The sequence below is a fragment of the Podarcis pityusensis genome (genome assembly GCF_964106645.2).
Source record: "Podarcis pityusensis genome assembly, chromosome: 16".
In the NCBI taxonomy this organism is placed as follows: Eukaryota; Metazoa; Chordata; class Lepidosauria; order Squamata; family Lacertidae; genus Podarcis; species Podarcis pityusensis.
Genome location: NC_138041.1, coordinates 3019443 through 3037693, shown reverse-complemented (window position 1 = coordinate 3037693; position 18251 = coordinate 3019443). Strand labels below are relative to the sequence as shown.

The 18251-nt window shown below is 48.0% G+C and overlaps 1 protein-coding gene across 2 annotated transcripts in view; it reads left to right on the top strand.

Moving 5' to 3' along the window:
* The window catches only part of TUFT1 (tuftelin 1), a 153675-nt gene that overhangs the window by 121077 nt on the left and 14347 nt on the right, over positions 1–18251 (top strand). Inside the window, exons 1-3 of one of the 2 annotated variants that reach the window (XM_080986048.1) lie at positions 6837–7233; positions 17181–17320; positions 17529–17573. In XM_080986048.1, coding sequence (XP_080842174.1) covers positions 7182–7233; positions 17181–17320; positions 17529–17573 — 237 coding nt within the window. In that variant the 5' untranslated portion in view covers positions 6837–7181. Of the gene's footprint in view, positions 1–6836; positions 7234–17180; positions 17321–17528; positions 17574–18251 lie in introns of those variants that run through there. The other variant, XM_080986047.1, reaches the window with a different exon arrangement.

Genomic DNA, 18251 nt, shown 5'->3' with positions numbered 1-18251 from the left:
GCTGCACTGGCTCCCGGTGGAGTACAGGATCAGGTTTAAGGTGCTGGTTTTAACCTTTAAAGCCCTATACGGCCTAGGACCCTCGTACCTACGGGACCGCCTCTCCTGGTATGCCCCACAGAGAAACCTACGGTCTGCAAATAATAACATCCTCAAGGTCCCAGGCCTCAGAGAGGTTAGGCTGGCCTCAACTAGAGCCAGGGCCTTCTCGGCTGCGGCTCCAATCTGGTGGAATGCTCTGTCACAAGAGACTAGGGCCCTGCGGGACTTGACATCTTTCCGCAGGGCCTGCAAGACAGAGTTGTTCCGCCAGGCCTTTGATCAGGGCGCAGCCTGACTCCCTCCTCTGGCAACCTGCACAGAACTTTGCTTAATTGGTTGCCATCAATTTGATTTAATTAATTTTTATAATGAAATATTTTTAGATTGTGTGATTATTTGATTTTTTGATTATTTGATTGTTGTTAGCCGCCCTGAGCCCGGCTTCGGCTGGGGAGGGCGGGATATAAATAAAATTTATTATTATTATTATTATAATAATAATAATAATAATAATTTATTATTTATACCCTGCCCATCTGGCTGGGCTTCCCCAGCCACTCTGGGCGGCTTCCAACAAAATATTAAAATACAGGGATGCGGGTGGTGCTGTGGTCTAAACCACAGAGCCTAGGGCTTGCCGATCAGAAGGTTGGTGGTTTGAATCCCCGCAACGGGGTGAGCTCCCGTTGCTCGGTCCCAGCTCCTGCCCACCTAGCAGTTCGAAAGCACGTCAAAGTGCAAGTAGATAAATAGGTACCACTCCGGCGGGAAGTAAACACCGTTTCCATGCGCTGCTCTGGTTCTCCAGAAGCGGCTTAGTCCTGCTGGCCACATGACCCGGAAGTTGTACACCAGCTCCCTTGGCCAATAAAGCGAGATGAGCGCCGCAACCCCAGAGTCAGCCACGACTGGACCCAATGGTCGGGGGTCCCTTTACCTTTACCTCCCCAGGTCCTAGTCCAATGCTCTTAACCACTACACCAGCCTGGCTCTCTTAATTGGGAGTTGTAAGCATGACCATTGCAAAGGCTTGAGATCTAGAAACTTGCTCAGTGCACCTCCCTGGAAACCTGGCCTCTTCAAAGTGGATGTGGGGAACAAGACCCATTTCTGCCCTTGCCAGGAATGGTGCTTAGACTGCCTGCCCTGCTGGTGGCAAGATTTTTGCAAGCAGAACTACCTTCCCAGCTTTCCCAAAGCATCCTTTCTTTGGTGGCGCGATGTGGAGGCGTGGGAGAGATTATTTAGGATGTCAGAACTCCCCGGGCTGCTTACAGATAGTCGCCAAACGGAAATAAATTTCCCTTCCTCTCTCTAGAGATTTAGCGGCGCCACGGACTTCTCCGACAGCTTTCAACTATGACTTTGTGGGTCAAATCAATAAATATTCCCAAGGGGGAAAGAGGTGGAAGAAAAGAGGAAGAATCTTTGCTAAATGCAGCCTGGGGTTGAAAAAAGAAGCAGCGGGAGGGGCAAAGCAGCTTTGGAAGGAGGTGAAAACAAAAAGGCTTTTTAAGTATTTATAATCCTAGTACTGATGGCATCTTTTCTCAAGATGCAGGTTTTAGTGTTTTAAAGAGCCCGGCAGGGCTTGGAGCAATTCACCAACATCCCAGGGAGATTTCAAGGCCAGCGAGGAAAGATACTTGTTTGTTTATTTATTACCTTTTCTTCCAAGGAGCTCAAGGTGGTGAGTCTTGTTGTTGTTGTTTAGTCATTTAGTCGTGTCCACCTCTTCGTGACCCCATGGACCAGAGCACGCCAGGCCCTCCTGTCTTCCACTGCCTCCCGCAGTTTGGTCAAACTCATGCTGGTAGCTTCGAGAACACCATCCAACCATCTTGTCCTCTGTCGTCCCCTTCTCTTTGTGCCCTCCATCTTCCCCAACATCAGGGTCTTTTCCAGGGAGTCTTCTCTTCTCAGGAGGTGGCCAAAGTCTTGGAGCCTCAGCTTCAGGATCTGTCCTTCCAGTGAGCACTCAGGGCTGATTTCCTTCAGAAAGGATCAGTTTGATCTTCTTGCGGTCCATGGGACTCTCAAGAGTCTCCTCCAGCACCAGAATTCAAAAGCATCCATTCTTCGACGATCAGCCTTCTTGATGGTCCAGCTCTCACTTCCATACATCACTACTGGGAAAACCAGAGCTTGAACTATACGGACTTTTGTTGGCAAGGTGGTGTCTCTGTTTTTTAAGATGCTGCTGGTGAGTCTCGTTCTCCCTATTTTATCCTCCCAACAACCCTGTGAGGTAGGTTAGACTGAGAAGATGTCACTGGCCCAAGGCTGCCCAGTGAGTTTTATACCCGAGTGAGGAGTCCGACCCAGATCTCCCAGGTTAATCATTGCACCACACTCCCTCTGCTTTAAGGGAGCGGTGGGGGAACCTCAAATGCGGCCCCTTGGCCCTCTTTCTCTGGCCCTCAGAACCTTCCCCAGGCCCCACCCCTCTCTGGTCCTGCTCTGCATCCTCTTGGCTGGGCTGCATCCCTGATGATGATGATGATGATGATGATGATGATATTTATACCCCGTCCATCTGACTGGGCATCCCCAGCCACTCTGGGCGGCTTCCAACAAAATATTAAAATACAGTAATGCTTCAAACATTAAAAGCTTCCCTAAACAGGGCTGCCTTCAGATGTCTTCTAAGCATCAGATAGTTGTTTATTTCCTTGACATCTGCTGGAAGGGCGTTCCACAGGGCAGATGCCACCACCGAGAAGGCCCTCTGCCTGGCTCCCTGTAACTTGGTTTCTCGTAATGAGGGAACTGCCAGAAGGACTTTGGAGCTGGGCCTCAGTGTCTGGGCAGAACAATGGGGGTGGAGACGCTCCTTCAGGGATACTGGACTGAGGCCGTTTAGGGCTTTAAAGGCCAGCTCCAACACTTTGAATTGTGATCATGCCTGGATGGGGGATAGAGGGTTGTGTGTCTGTGCAAAGGTAAGAAATTACCTTCATTGCTCTTCCCACCTTTCCTCTGCCCCCCCCCGACATGTGGCCCTTAAAACATTACCTGAAAGGGAATGGGGCCTTCAGGCTGGAACAATCTCCTGGTTCCTTGCCGCACCGGTTGCTGAGCATGGACCCAGCTGGTCACATCCTAACAATCATCACTGGCGAAGCAAAGATCACGTAGCTACCTCCTTTCGACTTTTTTATTTTTATCTTTTCTTCATTCTCCTCCTGCCCGCCCGCTGCAGGCTGCTAAGTTTCGGATGGCAAAATAAAGCCTGAGTCCTATTCTCTCCCCATTCCCAGCTTTTGGAAAAAGGAGACCTTTCTCTTCTTTTTGCTTACGTGGGCATTTATATCGCGCACACCCCTCGCCCGCGTGCCAAGAGCCTGATTTCAATTAGAGCTTTGGCCCCTGCCGGTTTCTGCAGTGGCGGCGGCAGCGGCACGATTTATGGCTCCCACCGCATTACAGGACCTGGAGGTGGTCCTAGATGCTGCAGAGTGGAGCTGCAACAGCGTGGCCAAGGAGAGACGCGGATGCTGCGGTTTGGGAGGCGAGATGGGGCTGGATCCTGGCAGGGCGAGGAGATGGGATCAGCACCATTGTGGCGAATGGTATACCAGGCGTGCATCTTCCTTTCCAAAAATGGAGAGCAAAGAGGGTGTGCGAGCGTGTGCCTAAACTAGCCCATGCTATGAAAGTAACTTTTATATTCATGTCTCCGACCACATTGGCTGACCCTTCCGCAGGAGAATTCAACAACTCGCATCTGTTTCTCAACGGCCTGGCAGGCTAGGAAACCGTCCAGAGCAGCAAGGAAGCGCAACAGACTCTTTTCAGACTTCAGGATTCCCCGACACGGTGCCCTTGTGGTCTTCCTCTGGTGCCCTGAAAGCCTTTGAGCTGCCCACCTGCAACTCACTGCTTCCTTGGGCAGGAGGTGATGAGGGTGATTGAAAGGAAAAACTCCAGCATCATTGAAGAATAACAAAAGGGTGTTTATTGCTAGCAATAAAGGCTCTGTGGGATTACTTTCCATAAGCTCAGCAAAGCCCCCAAAGGGTGGGGCCTCCTTAATATACATAAAGATAAAGGGACCCCTGATCGTTAGGTCCAGTCGTAGCTGACTCTGGGGGTGCACGCTCATCTCGCTTTACAGGCCGAGGGAGCCAACGTTTGTCCGCAGACAGTTTTTCCGGGTCATGTGGCCAGCATGACTAAGCCACTTCTGGCGAACCAGAGCAGCGCACAGAAACGCCGTTTACCTTCCCGCTGGAGCGGTACCTATTTATCTACTTGCACTTTGACGTGCTTTCGAATTGCTAGGTGGGCAGGAGCAGGAACCGAGCAATGGGAGCTCACCCCGTTTTGGGGATTCGAACTGCCGACCTTCTGATCGGCAAGCCCTAGGCTCTGTGGTTTAACCCACAGCGCCACCCGCGTCCCATTTAATATACATAGCTGTTATCTATTAAAGCAATACATATGCATGAACTTCCTCCAATCTAAAGTTACAACACAGTACAGTGGTACCTCGGGTTAAGTACTTAATTCGTTCCGGAGGTCCGTTCTTAACCTGAAACTGTTCTTAACCTGAAGCACCACTTTAGCTAATGGGGCCCCCTGCTGCTGCTGCACCGCTGGAGCACAATTTCTGTTCTCATCCTGAAGCAAAGTTCTTAACCCGAGGTACTATTTCTAGGTTTGCGGAGTCTGTAACCTGAAGCGTATGTAACCCAAGGTACCACTGTACTAATTATACCATGTATGGTCTTTCCTTCGTTACCTATTCATTGAGCAAGGGAACAAAGAACAATCTCTAAGCTACGCCTTGCTGCACATGATCTCTTTGCATTCCTTTCTACCTGAGGAGGCTAGAACCTGAACCGGCTCATGAACTGCCCCTGAACCGTGCTGCCCGTTTGGCGAGTCTGCGGTGCCGGAAATCACGTCTGCACAGATGCCATGCCAGAAATCATGTCTGCATAGACCATAGCTGTCAACTTACAGATTTGAAAATAAGGGACCAGCAGCCTTGAAAATAAGGGATCAGCAGCCAAAATAAGGGATTTTCCAGCACAGGTATGTTCGACTTCTGAGCCCCACCGAGCCAAAGGCAGAAAGCCCAGCCAGCAGCCAAACGAAGCCTCAAGCGGTGGTTCCCACAGCGCAGCAACCCGGCAAAGGGGATGCAGCAAGGAAAACCACCGTCACCTCTCTGCTGGGAAGCGCTGAGCAAAGGCGAGTCCCCAGGCAATGCGGCCGATTTGATCGGCACAAGGCAGGCAAGCGCCACCCCCCAGTCGTTCTTAGACTCCTTATTGGGTGAGCAACGCAGCCAAGCAACACAGTTGGAGCCTCCCTCCTCCCTGGCCGGCAGGGAGGGAGGGAGAGGAGCTGCTTCCTTTGAAACCTGGGAAATTTACGGGACATCATCCATAAGGGACAGCAGTGGGACACGGCGCTGGGATAAGGGAGTTTCCCGCCAAATAAGGGACGCTTGACAGCTATGGCATAGATGCCGGAAATCGTGGCCATGCACGTGATCCGGCCCACGGAGGGATCTCTGCTGAAGTGAACCGGCCCAGGCGAGGTAAACCTTGCCCGACCCCTACTCTACAGAATGTAGAAAAACTGCCTTTTTGAGCTTCGGGACCCACTACAGTGGTACCTCGGGTTACGGACGCTTCAGGTTACAGACGCTTCAGGTTACAGACTCCGGTAACCCAGAAATAGTACCTTGGGTTAAGAACTTTGCTTCAGGATGAGAACAGAAATCGTGCTCCGGCGGCATGGCAGCTGCAGGAGGCCCCATTAGCTAAAGTGGCGCTTCAGGTTAAGAACAGTTTCAGGTTAAGAACGGACCTCCAGAATGAATTCAGTTCTTAACCCGAGGTACCACTGTATTGGTCTTGTCAGATAAATGTTTCAGAGCCTGTACTCGCATGCAGGAGAAGTCCCTAGCTCACAGAGGGTTTGAGACCCATCGACCGCCCTCACTTGGTTTAGCCGGCCAGTCAAAGCCATGACGCAGGGTGCGGTCGCTGTCATGTGCTGGTCCAAATCTTTCTCCCGGTGTCTAATCTGGTGTATCTCTCCAAGGTATCTGCTCATCAATCTGGCTACCTTGCGTATCTATTAGTGACAAGGGGGATAAATTGAATCCAGTTCATGCTTAAAGGTGAAACTGCCTGATTTTGCACTTTATGAAACAATGCACGAACCGAAACTCTGCCGTCCCTCGAAATTCGTACCTCCGCGAATTTTTGCAGCGCAGCTGTCCAGCCAAGTGCTGGTATTTAAAAATGCACCAACTGGGACAAAGTGTGCATAAAAATGTGTATATTGGTGAAGATAACATGCAGAAGTGCAGCAAATCCCTGGAAGTTGATTTGCAAAAAAAAAATGTCCCTAATAGGAGAAGATGAGTATCGGCAAATGCACATATGGATAAATGAGCCCTGAAATGTTGATGTCTTTTTGCGAGGAATAAAACCAGGAGACCGTGTGAAAATGTGGAGAAATGAACTTGAGATTGGAAGAAAGAAAAAAAACGAGCAACGCCGGAGAAACTGAAATGGACAGATTCATTCATCCCTGATACCCATCTGTAAGATTCTGCTGATTTAAGTTCACAATTATTGCGGGGAGATCGGCTCCTTTCTGAACTTCCTTTGGCATACACATCTACACGACTGCACTGCAATTTACTGTACCTGCCTCTCTCTTCCAATCTCTCCTTCATCTCCTGTTTGCCTAATCTCTAATGGTCTTTTAATATGTGTGTGTGTGTGTGTGTGTGTGTGTGTGTGAGAGAGAGAGAGAGAGAGAGAGAGAGAGAGAGATGCCATGAAATTAATGCCCCTTCTAAGTCCCATTAACGCTGACCTTCTAAAGAGCTCATGTGGCTCTTAAAATCTCTCCAGCCAAAACAGCACTGAAATGATTGAATTAATGAGAGCTGAAAAGCGTCCAGTGGGCAATGATGATGTTTCATTCTCCTCTCTCCATCCCCTCCCCAGCCTCTTCTAAATAAAGATTCTCGCTGTTTCCCTCGGTGAGTGAGCTGTGCGTCCTCCGCTGAGCCAGTACAGAGCGCGATGAGGAAAGCAGACTAGTTGGCACCAGCTTGGGGGGGGTCTCCAGTTGCCCCCTTTCCTTTTCGCGATCCAGTTGCGGACATGGAACCCTCTGCCCGGATTTGTGCCCTGAGCATCTTCCTTCTCTTCCAAGGTAACTTCCTCTCTTTATTATCTGTGCCCCCATTTCTCTTCCCCCTCCACCACTCCCCTGACCAGGTATGCAAAATATATTTCTTTTCCCTGCTGTGAAACACAAGAAACCGAAAACCTCAAAAAAGGCAGAGGGAAGCAGATCTCCAGCTGTTTTCGTTTTTTCAAGAAGGATTTTCCAGGGTGGATTGGATGAGAGATAAAAAGCAAGCCGGGAACATTTTCAAATCTCCCAGGGCTTTGAAACAGGTCTGGTGTTTTTCTAAAAGGAAAGCTTTTGTCTTTCCCCCTATAAACAGCGAGATCTTTTAGCGTTTTAGGACTAGATGATCTCCCAAGATGTCAGGAAAAACCCACTTTCTGCCCTATGATTTCAAGCCGGAGTCAGGACGAAACCCCTCGCTGTTTCCTGTCCTTACAGAGGGAGAAGAATTGGGGCCTGGATTGGTTTTTCCCCTCCTATAAAACCTCTTTCCCCCCCTTTCTCTCCTCGGCTTTTACGCTTTGCAGGAATAAAAGCAAATTTGACTAGGTTGTCTAGCTTTCCCGACTCCCCCCCCTTTCCACTGTACCCCCACTACCACTGCCTAGCTTATTTCATGCTTGCTGAGTTTAATTTCATACATAGCCTCCGTTTCTTCGGAAGGTGGGAGAATGGGCATGCTGCCTTGTCAGTTTCGTTTAGGGTCTCAAGTTAAAAGGGGGTCCGTCTCCGCATCCTTTTCCACCCGCCTCCCCCAGTCTTGTTCCAGGATGGATCTGCCCAGTGTGTGTGTGTGTTTTTGTTGTGTCAATAGTGGGTGTGTGGGAAACTGCACAGCAAGGCTGTTTCTTCCATCCCAACCTCTCACAATACAGTGGTACCTCAGGTTACAGACTCTTCAGGTTACAGACTCTGCGAACCCAGAAATATTACCTTGGGTTAAGAACTTTGCTTCAGGATGAGAACAGAAATTGTGCTCTGGCGGCGCAGCGGCAGCAGGAGGCCCCATTAGCTAAAGTGGTACCTCAGGTTAAGAACAGCTTCAGGTTAAGAACGGACCTCCAGAACGAAAAAAACACACCTGGATGTACATTTCCAGAATACAAGATACAGTGGTACCTCAGGTTACATACGCTTCAGGTTACAGACTCCGCTAACCCAGAAATAGTACCTCGGGTTAAGAACTTTGCTTCAGGATGAGAACAGAAATCTTGTAGCAGCGGCAGCAGGAGGCCCCATTAGCTAAAGTGGTGCTTCAGGTTAAGAACAGTTCCAGCTTAAGAACGGACCTCCAGAACGAATTCAGTTCTTAACCCGAGGTACTACTGTACTGGAGGTTTGCGTTTTCTGAAATTGGCAGGACAGTAGATTCCGAACACAGGAGGAATGGCGATTGCTTCAGCTTCAGCGGCGCTTAATTTATTTATGGGATTTGCAGGTTCTGGCGGCCGAGGGGATGAGAAGCCTTTCAGAAGGGATCAGGGAAAGGCGTATGAAGAGGAAAGGGGCCTGTCAACACCTCTTTATCCCTGGAGGATCCATGTTCAGAGGCAGTTCACCCTCTGACTCCCAGGGGGGCTGGAGGCAATCCACAGGGGGCAGACGGTCCCCTTCCTGGGATCATAAGCGCATCGCAAGCTTCCTTCTGTGTCCTGCTTCCTTGGGTGTCCGTGGGGCTGTGAGGGAAGGTGAAAAGCTTTACCCACTTTCTCTTTGATTTATTTATTTTGAATTTTATTTATTTACTAAAGTTCTTACGTTACATCGGTAAACATCATCATATTACATCACAAGGCTTATTATACTATAATTTTCAACATATATACAAAGTTTGTATACTAAAAGAAAGGGAAAAAGGGCAAAAAACTGTTCCAAAATCATATCTATACCAACACTTTGGACTTCCTGTCTATCCCGTTGTATATTCCTTTTTTTCAAATGAATGTACTCTTATTATTGTATATTTCTTTACATTTTATCTAATACATTCCTATATCAATATGTACCCTTGGTCTTCTTTCTCAACTCGGTCTCTCTCCAACGTCAATCGAATGCTAGCGTAGATAGTGAACCTTTACTGCATTTTTGAACATATATCTTATATCTATTCCACTTTTCCATAAATTTTTGTTTTGAATTGCCTCTCAGGCTATTTGTCAACTGCACCATTTCAGCAAATTCTTGTAGCTTGTTATACTAATCCGTTATTGTCGGGGCTTCTTCTTCCTTCCACCCCTTTGCCACCAAAGTCCGAGCTGCAGCCGTTGCGTATAAAAATACCTCCCTAAAGTCATTCGCAATGTCCCTGCCAACAATACTTAACAGAAATGCCTCTGGTCTTTTTAGAAAGGTTATTCCAAACATTTTTTTTTAAATAACCTTTCTAAAAAGCTGTACCCTTTCTCTGTGCCATGTGTAATTTTATACGCTTCTATCGTGCCGCCTCTTAACATTTTCTCTAAACTAAAAAGTTGGAAGGGCCCTCGAGGGTCATCTAGTCCAACCCCCCTTCAACACAGGAATCTCAAGTATTGCGTCCGTGACAGACGACCGTCCAATCTCTGTTTAAAAACTTCCAAGGAAGGAGTCTGCAGCTACCCAAAGGAAACCGTTCCCATACCCTCCAATATTTCTCTGATGAAAATAGGGACGTTCCACTCCATAACGATCATTTTACTGTTTTTATACCCCACACCTCTTATTGGGTTGCCCCAGCCACTCTGGGCAGCTTCCAATATATTGAAAAACATAATAAAACATTAAACATTTTTTTAAAACTTCCCCATACAGGATTGCCTTTGGACGGCTCCGTGGTCAGATAACTCCATACCCTCCAATATTTCTCCAATGAAAATAGGGACGTCCTAAGCAAAAGTGGGACATTCTGGGATCAAATCAGAAACTGGGATGGCTTCTCTAAATCAGGGGCGTCCCTGGAAAATAGGGACACTGGGATGATCTGTGTTCCCTCCCTGCGAGAAGTGAAGTTACAGGAAACCAGGCAGAGGGCCTTCTCGGTGGTGGCACCCGCCCTGTGGAACGCCCTCCCACCAGATGTCAAAGAGATAACAACTATCTGACATTTAGAAGACATCTAAAGCAGCCCTGTTTAGGGAAGCTTTTAATGTTTAATAGGCTATTGTATTTTAATAATGTGTTGGAAGCCGCCCAGAGTGGCTGGGGAAACCCAGCCAGATGGGCAGGGTGCAAATAATAAATTATCATTATTATTATTATTCCACTGTCAAACAGCTCTTACTGTCAGAAAGTTCTTCCTGATGTTTAGTCGGAATCTCCTTCCTTGTAACTTGAATCCATTGGTCTGAGTTCTGCCCTCCAGAGCAGGAGAAAACAAGCTTGTTCCTTCTTCCATGTGACTAAGGTGCTACTGGACAATTTTTAATTTTTTATATATATATTTTGACTACATCAGACCAACACGGCTACCTACCTGAATCTCTGAGCAGTTTACATTAAAAAGCAACAACCCAGTACATAGACACTGATCCATTTCTGGTTTTCCTCCTAAGCTTTTTTCATCACAGCAACCTAATTTAGGGAGGTTGCGGACAGGGAGATTCCCTTTTGAGGCTGCTACAGTCAGGCCCGTCTTACCCATAGAGACTAGTGGCGCTGGGCGCCAGGGTGCCAATTTGTGGAGGGCACCAGGCGAGAGTCTGGGGAACACCAAAGGAGCACGCTGAGTGAGCGAGGGTGTGTGTGCCCCTCCCGCTGAGCGCTGGCTTGGTTTTTCCCCTTTTAGCCTGCAGGCGCTGAATTCTGTGGGGCGCTAGAAGGCTAAAAGGGAAGAAACCAAGCCAATGCTCAGCAGGAGCGGCGCACGGGCCCTCGCTCGCTCGGCGCAGGCCCGCTCACTTGGTGCGCTGCCTGCTGTGGCCACCACGGCACGAAGGGGCCAGCTGAGCTGGGAGTCGCCCCTCCAGCCCTAACAACAACTCTGGGAAAGGGGGCAGTGCCAGAGGGATTTTTGCACCACAGCGCCGGATATGTTTAAGATGGCCCTGGGTACAGTTGAACGATGGGGATCCAGAAATTCTTGGCAATCTACTTAAAAAAAACACCCATCACCCATTATCAACAGGGGGGAACTTTCCCTGTATTTGATGAAGGAGACTCTAATCCATGCAGAGGAAAACTGCCTTTGTGATTCTTCATGAAGTCACAGATGAACAAAGGAAGTTCAAGTCGCCTTACACGGAGCTAGGAAGCTGGTCTGTCTGAGTCAGGATCGTCTACTGTGACTGATAATCTGCTGCCTTGCATCAAGGGAAATCTCCAAGTCACCAGTTTGGATGGCTTTTTTAAATAATATTTTATTCTTTATCCATCTTTAAAGTTACACTTGTTACTCAACAGTTATATTCCGGTTCAACAAAACTAGTGGCTCCCCGCTCACCCGACGTCGATGTTTACAACCCAAATTACATACAACTGCGTTTAAAGCTTCCGTCTTACCTAATTTCATCCTCTTTGTCATGTTTCTTAATATATTCTGCTATTTTCTTATACTTCAAAGCCTGCTGTGGCCTTCGCATAGGGGATATAACTTTTTATATAGTCTAGAAAAGTTTTTCCAGTCTTCTTCAAAGGCTTCTAAATTTGTGTCGCTGTGTCTTCCGAGATTTCCATCAACCATTCTTCCTTCGAGGCTGTTTTTCCTCCTCCTTCCATTTCTGTGCACAGAGAATCCTTGCCGCTGTAGCCACAAACATAAATACCATTGAGGCTTTTTAGTTTGGATGGCTTTGAAGGAAAATTCAATATATTCATGGAGGATCAGACTACTCTTCCTTGACGGCCAGACAAAGGATTGACTCTGGCTGCCGATTGTCAGCAAATGCAAAGGGGGAGAGTGGTTCATGTGTTCGAATCCTGCTTTGGTTGGTTTCCCTTTAAGGCATCTGCTTGGCCACTGTGAGACAGGATGCTGGACTAGGTGGGCCCCTGGCCTCATCCTGCAGGCTCTTAAGTTCTTACCTGGAGATGTCAGGGGTTGAACGACTCCCATTCTGCTCTAATACTGAGCTATGGGACTCCCTTCCCAGGGTACCTGCTGGCCCGCATCATCCCCTGTGAAAAATCCCCATGCCATGACTGCACCGAGTGATGAGAAAAATATATAGGCAGAAGCAGGCCTGTGTAGCAAAGGTGTGCGTCTGTAACATGCTTTCTACCAGTAAATTCTGATTTTGCACACATTTGAGATTAAGTAAAAGGTAAAGGGACCCCTGACCATTAGGTCCAGTCGTGGCCGACTCTGGGGTTGCAGCGCTCATCTCGCTTTACTGGTCGAGGGAGACGGCGTACAGCTTCCAGGTCATGTGGCCAGCATGACTAAGCCGCTTCTGGCGAACCAGAGCAGCACACGGAAACGCCATTTACCTTCCCGCCGGAGCGGTACCTATTTATCTACTTGCACTTTGATGTGCTTTCAAACTGCTAGGTATAGGGTTATAAAGACTAGGACTAGCCGCCTGAGAAACAATTTCTATCCAAATGCGATTTTGGTTTTAAACGCAGTATAAGGTAGTCTTTATGTGAGTATATTGTATTCATGATTGACTCTGGGGTTACGGCACTCATCTTGCATTACTGGCCAAGTGAGCCAGCGTTTGTCCGCAGTTTTTCTGGGTCATGTGGCCAGCATGACTAAGCCACTTCTGGCAAACCAGAGCAGCGCACGGAAACACCGTTTACCTTCCCGCCGGAGCGGTACCTCTTTATCTACTTGCACTTTGACGTGCTTTCGAACTGCTAGGTTGGCAGGAGCAGGGACCGAGCAACGGGAGCTCACCCCGTCGCGGGGATTCGAACCGCTGACCTTCTGATCGGCAAGTCCTAGGCTCTGTGGTTTAACCCACAGCGTCACCCGCGTATCACATGTGAGAGTAATCTCCGCTTATTCCAGGTAACCATGTGTAGAGGGGTCACGGCTTTTGGAAAGTGAAAAAAATAGTTAAATTAGAAACAAAACAATAACGGTGGCGAGGACGATGGGATCAGAGGCGAGTTTTGAACTGGGGTCTTCCTGAGCTTACAAGCTCATCGCCTGTTCTAAACGAAGCAGCGAGGCTTTCAGCTCCACGGTTTTAGCAGCCTCCAATCTTCGGCTTTGTTTAAAGCCTCAGGCCCAAAGAGGCTTGTTCGCTGCTGCGGCAGCTTCAAGACTCTGCTAGCAGCGAATGACAAGCAGAGAAGCTCACGGATGCCCTGCAGCCATCGCCCAAGGCAGTGAAAATTCGGAGCCAGGCGGAGATGGAAGAAGCAGCCCCGGGAGACAGGACTCACAACATCCCTGTCGCCCCAAGGAAGGAAGAAAAACCGTGAACCAGTAAAATGGACAAAACGACTTAACCAGACGCACACGAGAGGTGGAAACAGGAGCAGACTCGTGCATTTGAAACACTCCTGTTTTCACGAGGGTCGCTGTCTCAGCATAAATGCTCACTCTGCTGCATTTGGTACTGAAATAAAAAAATGAAGGTCTTATCTATATAATAAATGTTCATAAATGTACCAAGCAAACACGTACATAAATATATAAACCGCATGTCTGAAGCAGCACAGGGAAACAGCCATGGAACCATTTTGACTCCCAAACTGACCAAATGTTTTCTCTGCAAAGTCAAAGGAAAATGGAAAAGCCTTTTCCTTCACAAATCCTGTCTTAAGGGTATGTCTGTATATGAATAGGGTGAGCCTGTGACCTGGCTCAGGAACTAAGTATTTATCATTACAAAGGACTGGCCAGGCTCCCCAGGGTATCCAATCAAGTGAGCATTAACAGGTAACCTGCCAGACAGGAGATAAACAATGCACTCAGATTTCTGCTGTAGACCGCCTTTTCTGTTATGTAGGTGTGATGTATCTGAGAGGTGGTCTTGAGCTCTAGGGCAGGGAATTTAAAATGTCTATATAAGGGCGGACACACCTTTGTTCTGGGTTCCTCCTTTCCTGCGTGTGAGGGGAGCACCCTGTTGCAAGAGTTCAATAAAGATCAGCTTACGAGCTGCTTTGCTTCTCAATAAAAAGCCAGCACGCGTAGACACAAAGTCAGAAAAGCTAAAGCACAGAATGAACTCAGGCTTGCTAGAGAGGTTAAAAGCAACAAAAAAGGCTTCTATGGGTATGTTCGTAGCAAAAGGAAGAACAAAGAAACAGTGGGGTCACTCAGAGGAGAAGATGGTGAAATGCAAACAGGGGACACAGAAAGGGCTGAACTCCTCAATGCCTTCTTTGCCTCAGTCTTCTCCGATAAAGAAAACAATGCCCGACCTGAAGAATTTGGAGCAAATGATTCAGCAGAGGAAACACAGCCCAGCATAACTAAAGAGATAGTACAAGAATACTTGGCTAGTTTAGATGTATTCAAGTCTCCAGGGCCAGATGAACTGCATCCAAGAGTATTAAAAGAACTGGCAGATGTGATCTCAGAACCACTGGCAGTCATCTTTGAGATTCCTGGAGAACAGGCGAAGTCCCGGCAGACTGGAGGAGGGCAAATGTTGTCCCTATTTTCAAAAAGGGGAAAAGAGAGGACCCAAATAATTACCGCCCAGTCAGTCTGACATCAATACCAGGGAAGATTCTGGAGCAGAACATTAAGCAAACAGTCTGTGAGCACCTAGAAAGGAATGCTGTGATCACCAATAGTCAGCATGGATTTCTGAAAAATAAGTCATGTCAGACTAACCTGATCTCGTTTTTTGACAGAATTACAAGCCTGGTAGATGAAGGGAACGCAGTGGATGTAGCCTACCTTGATTTCAGCAAGGCATTTGACAAGGTGCCCCATGATATTCTTGTAAAGAAGCTGGTAAAATGCGGTCTTGACTATGCTACCACTCAGTGGATTTGTAACTGGCTGACTGACCGAACCCAAAGGGTGCTCATCAATGGTTCCTCTTCATCCTGGAGAAGAGTGACTAGTGGGGTGCCACAGGGTTCTGTCTTGGGCCCGGTCTTATTCAACATCTTTATCAACGACTTGGATGATGGACTCAAGGGCATCCTGATCAAATTTGCAGATGACACCAAACTGGGAGGGGTGGCTAACACCCCAGAGGACAGGATCACACTTCAAAACGACCTTGACAGATTAGAGAACTGGGCAAAAACAAAAAGATGAATTTTAACAGGGAGAAATGTAAAGTATTGCACTTGGGCAAAAAAAATGAGAGGCACAAATACAAGATGGGTGACACCTGGCTTGGGAGCAGTACATGTGAAAAGGATCTAGGAGTCTTGGTTGACCACAAACTTGAAATGAGCCAACAGTGTGATGCGGCAGCTAAAAAAGCCAATGCAATTCTGGGCTGCATCAATAGGAGTATAGCATCTAGATCAAGGGACGTAATAGTGCCACTGTATTCTGCTCTGGTCAGACCTCACCTGGAGTACTGTGTCCAGTTCTGGGCACCACAGTTCAAGAAGGACACTGACAACCTGGAACGTGTCCAGAGGAGGGCAACCAAAATGGTCAAAGGCCTGGAAACGATGCCTTATGAGGAACGGCTAAGGGAGCTGGGCATGTTTAGCCTGGAGAAGAGGAGGTTAAGGGGTGATATGATAGCCATGTTCAAATATATAAAAGGATGTCACATAGAGGAGGGAGAAAGGTTGTTTTCTGCTGCTCCAGAGAAGCGGACACGGAGCAATGGATCCAAACTACAAGAAAGAAGATTCCACCTAAACATTAGGAAGAACTTCCTGACAGTAAGAGCTGTTCGACAGTGGAATTTGCTGCCAAGGAGTGTGGCGGAGTCTCCTTCTTTGGAGGTCTTTAAGCAGAGGCTTGACAACCATATGTCAGGAGTGCTCTGATGGTGTTTCCTGCTTGGCAGGGGCTTGGACTCGATGGCCCTTGTGGTCTCTTCCAGCTCTATGATTCTATGATTCTATTCTCTGGTTGGCCTCTGTTCTTTTCTCCGACCGATGGAGAACCTACAAAGGATTCTATAAGGGCTCTTGTGTCCCCCATAAGGGAATAAGGGCAGAATTTTCGTTTATTACAGTACATTTTTCAACAGCCTGTCCTATGAACGAACAGTGAAAGGGATCCTCTTTATTCTCTTTGGTTGAAGATTTACCAGGTCCCTATCTGCGCCATGAATTTAAAACCACAACCGTACCCCTTTAAATAGTCATGGCTTTCCCCCAAAGGATACTGGGATTTGTAGTTTAAAGGTGCCGAGAGTTATTAAGAGACTTCTAGTTCCCAGAGTTCCCTGGGAAGGAGGGATTGGCAAACCACTCTGGGAATTGGAGAGGAATGTCGATGGCTAACAGCCACCATGGCTTAGCTCTTTGTCCAAAATGAGGCAGCGATGTTTCTGAAGACCAGATGCTGGAAACCTCAGGAAGGGAGAGTGGGTCTTGTGTTCGAATCCTGCTTGCTGGTTTCCCACAGGCAATCTGGTCGGCCGCTGTGAGAACAGGATGCTGGACTAGGCGGGCCTGAAAGACCTACATTGGCTCCCAGTACATTTCCAAGCACAATTCAATGTGTTGGTGCTGACCTTGAAAGCCCTAAACGGCCTCGGTCCAGTAGACCTGAAGGAGCGTCTCCACCACCATCGTTCAGCCCGGACACTGAGGTCCAGGTCCAAGGGCCTTCTGGTGGTTCCCTCACTGTGAGAAGTGAGGTTACAGGGAACCAGGCAGAGGGCCTTCTCGGTGGTGGCGCCCGCCCTGTGGAACGTCCTCCCAGCAGATGTCAAGGCAATAAACAACTATTTTACTTTTAAAAGACATCTGAAGGCAGCCCTGTTTAGGGAAGTTTTTAATGTCTGATGCTGTGTTGTTTTTAATATTTGGTTGGGAGCTGCCCAGAGTGGCTGGGGAAACCCAACCAGATGGGCGGGGTATAAATTATTATTATTATTATTATTATTATTATTATTATTATTATTATTATTTTCTCATGCCCCTGTGTGATTTTTCAGGCTCTCAAGGAGGCGTCTACCAGCGGCAGCTGCTGAAAGCCTTGATGGAGAATTATACCCCCCTGGAAAGGCCGGTGGGGGATGACGCACAACCCATAACCGTCCACTTCACCCTGAGCCTCATGCAGATCATGGATGTGGTAAGATCCTGAGCCTGGACCGGCTTATATGGAAACAACGCACATCGAATATATCACTTTCCCCTTCCCCTCCCCTGTCCATCTTGGGGTTTTCCTTGGGGACCTGTACATTATGCACTAGAGATCTTTCCCTCCTTATTTGCCATCTGAAGTTCCTTAATGCCTCACTCCTGAGCTTTTAACATTTCCCTCCCCCTTTTTTTTGCAGGATGGGAAAAACCAAGTTTTGACCACCAACGTCTGGCTGCAGATGGTAAGGTCATGGCTTACGGGGGGCAGAGAAACCAGATGTACCTGTTGTACTGCGGCATCGACTGCGTTGTATCAGTAGCCCTTCTGATCTTAGCAGCTTACCTCTTGCAAAGCTCACTTTGCTTGCTACTTTTATTTGTTTGTTGCAGCTGAGCTCTTGCAAAGCTTACCTTGCTTCCCCGCCAAGTAGTGGTAACTATTGCAATGCATCGTGTTGCTTCAGATGAAGCTCACCTGGGGTGGGAGCACAAAGGGGCCCTTAAATATTGGCAACTTCGCCTTAAACAACAGCAGCAACACCCTAACCCTATCCCTAACCGAACGAAACATTGGCAGTGTCCCTTGAACGCTGCTTTTTCTTACCCCTCCGTAGGATGGTGAGAGTGGAGGCTTATATCCACCTAACATCAATCTATAAATGGCTGTCAGTGAATCTGCTCCCCTGAGGAATAGCCCCACTGATCCTCTTGAGGAGCAAAACCCTTCAGAAACTGGGTTTTGCCCCTCAAGCCCTTCTAAGTCTGGGCTTGGGCCAGGCAAAAGCTACGGTCAGGCAAAGAATCATAGACACCGAGAGACAACAGGGCTGCTTAAGGTGCCCCTGCTATAAAATTGGAGAAATCGAGAGATATATAGCTGCACCGGCAGCATATCTCTTCTTTCTCATATCCAAAAATGC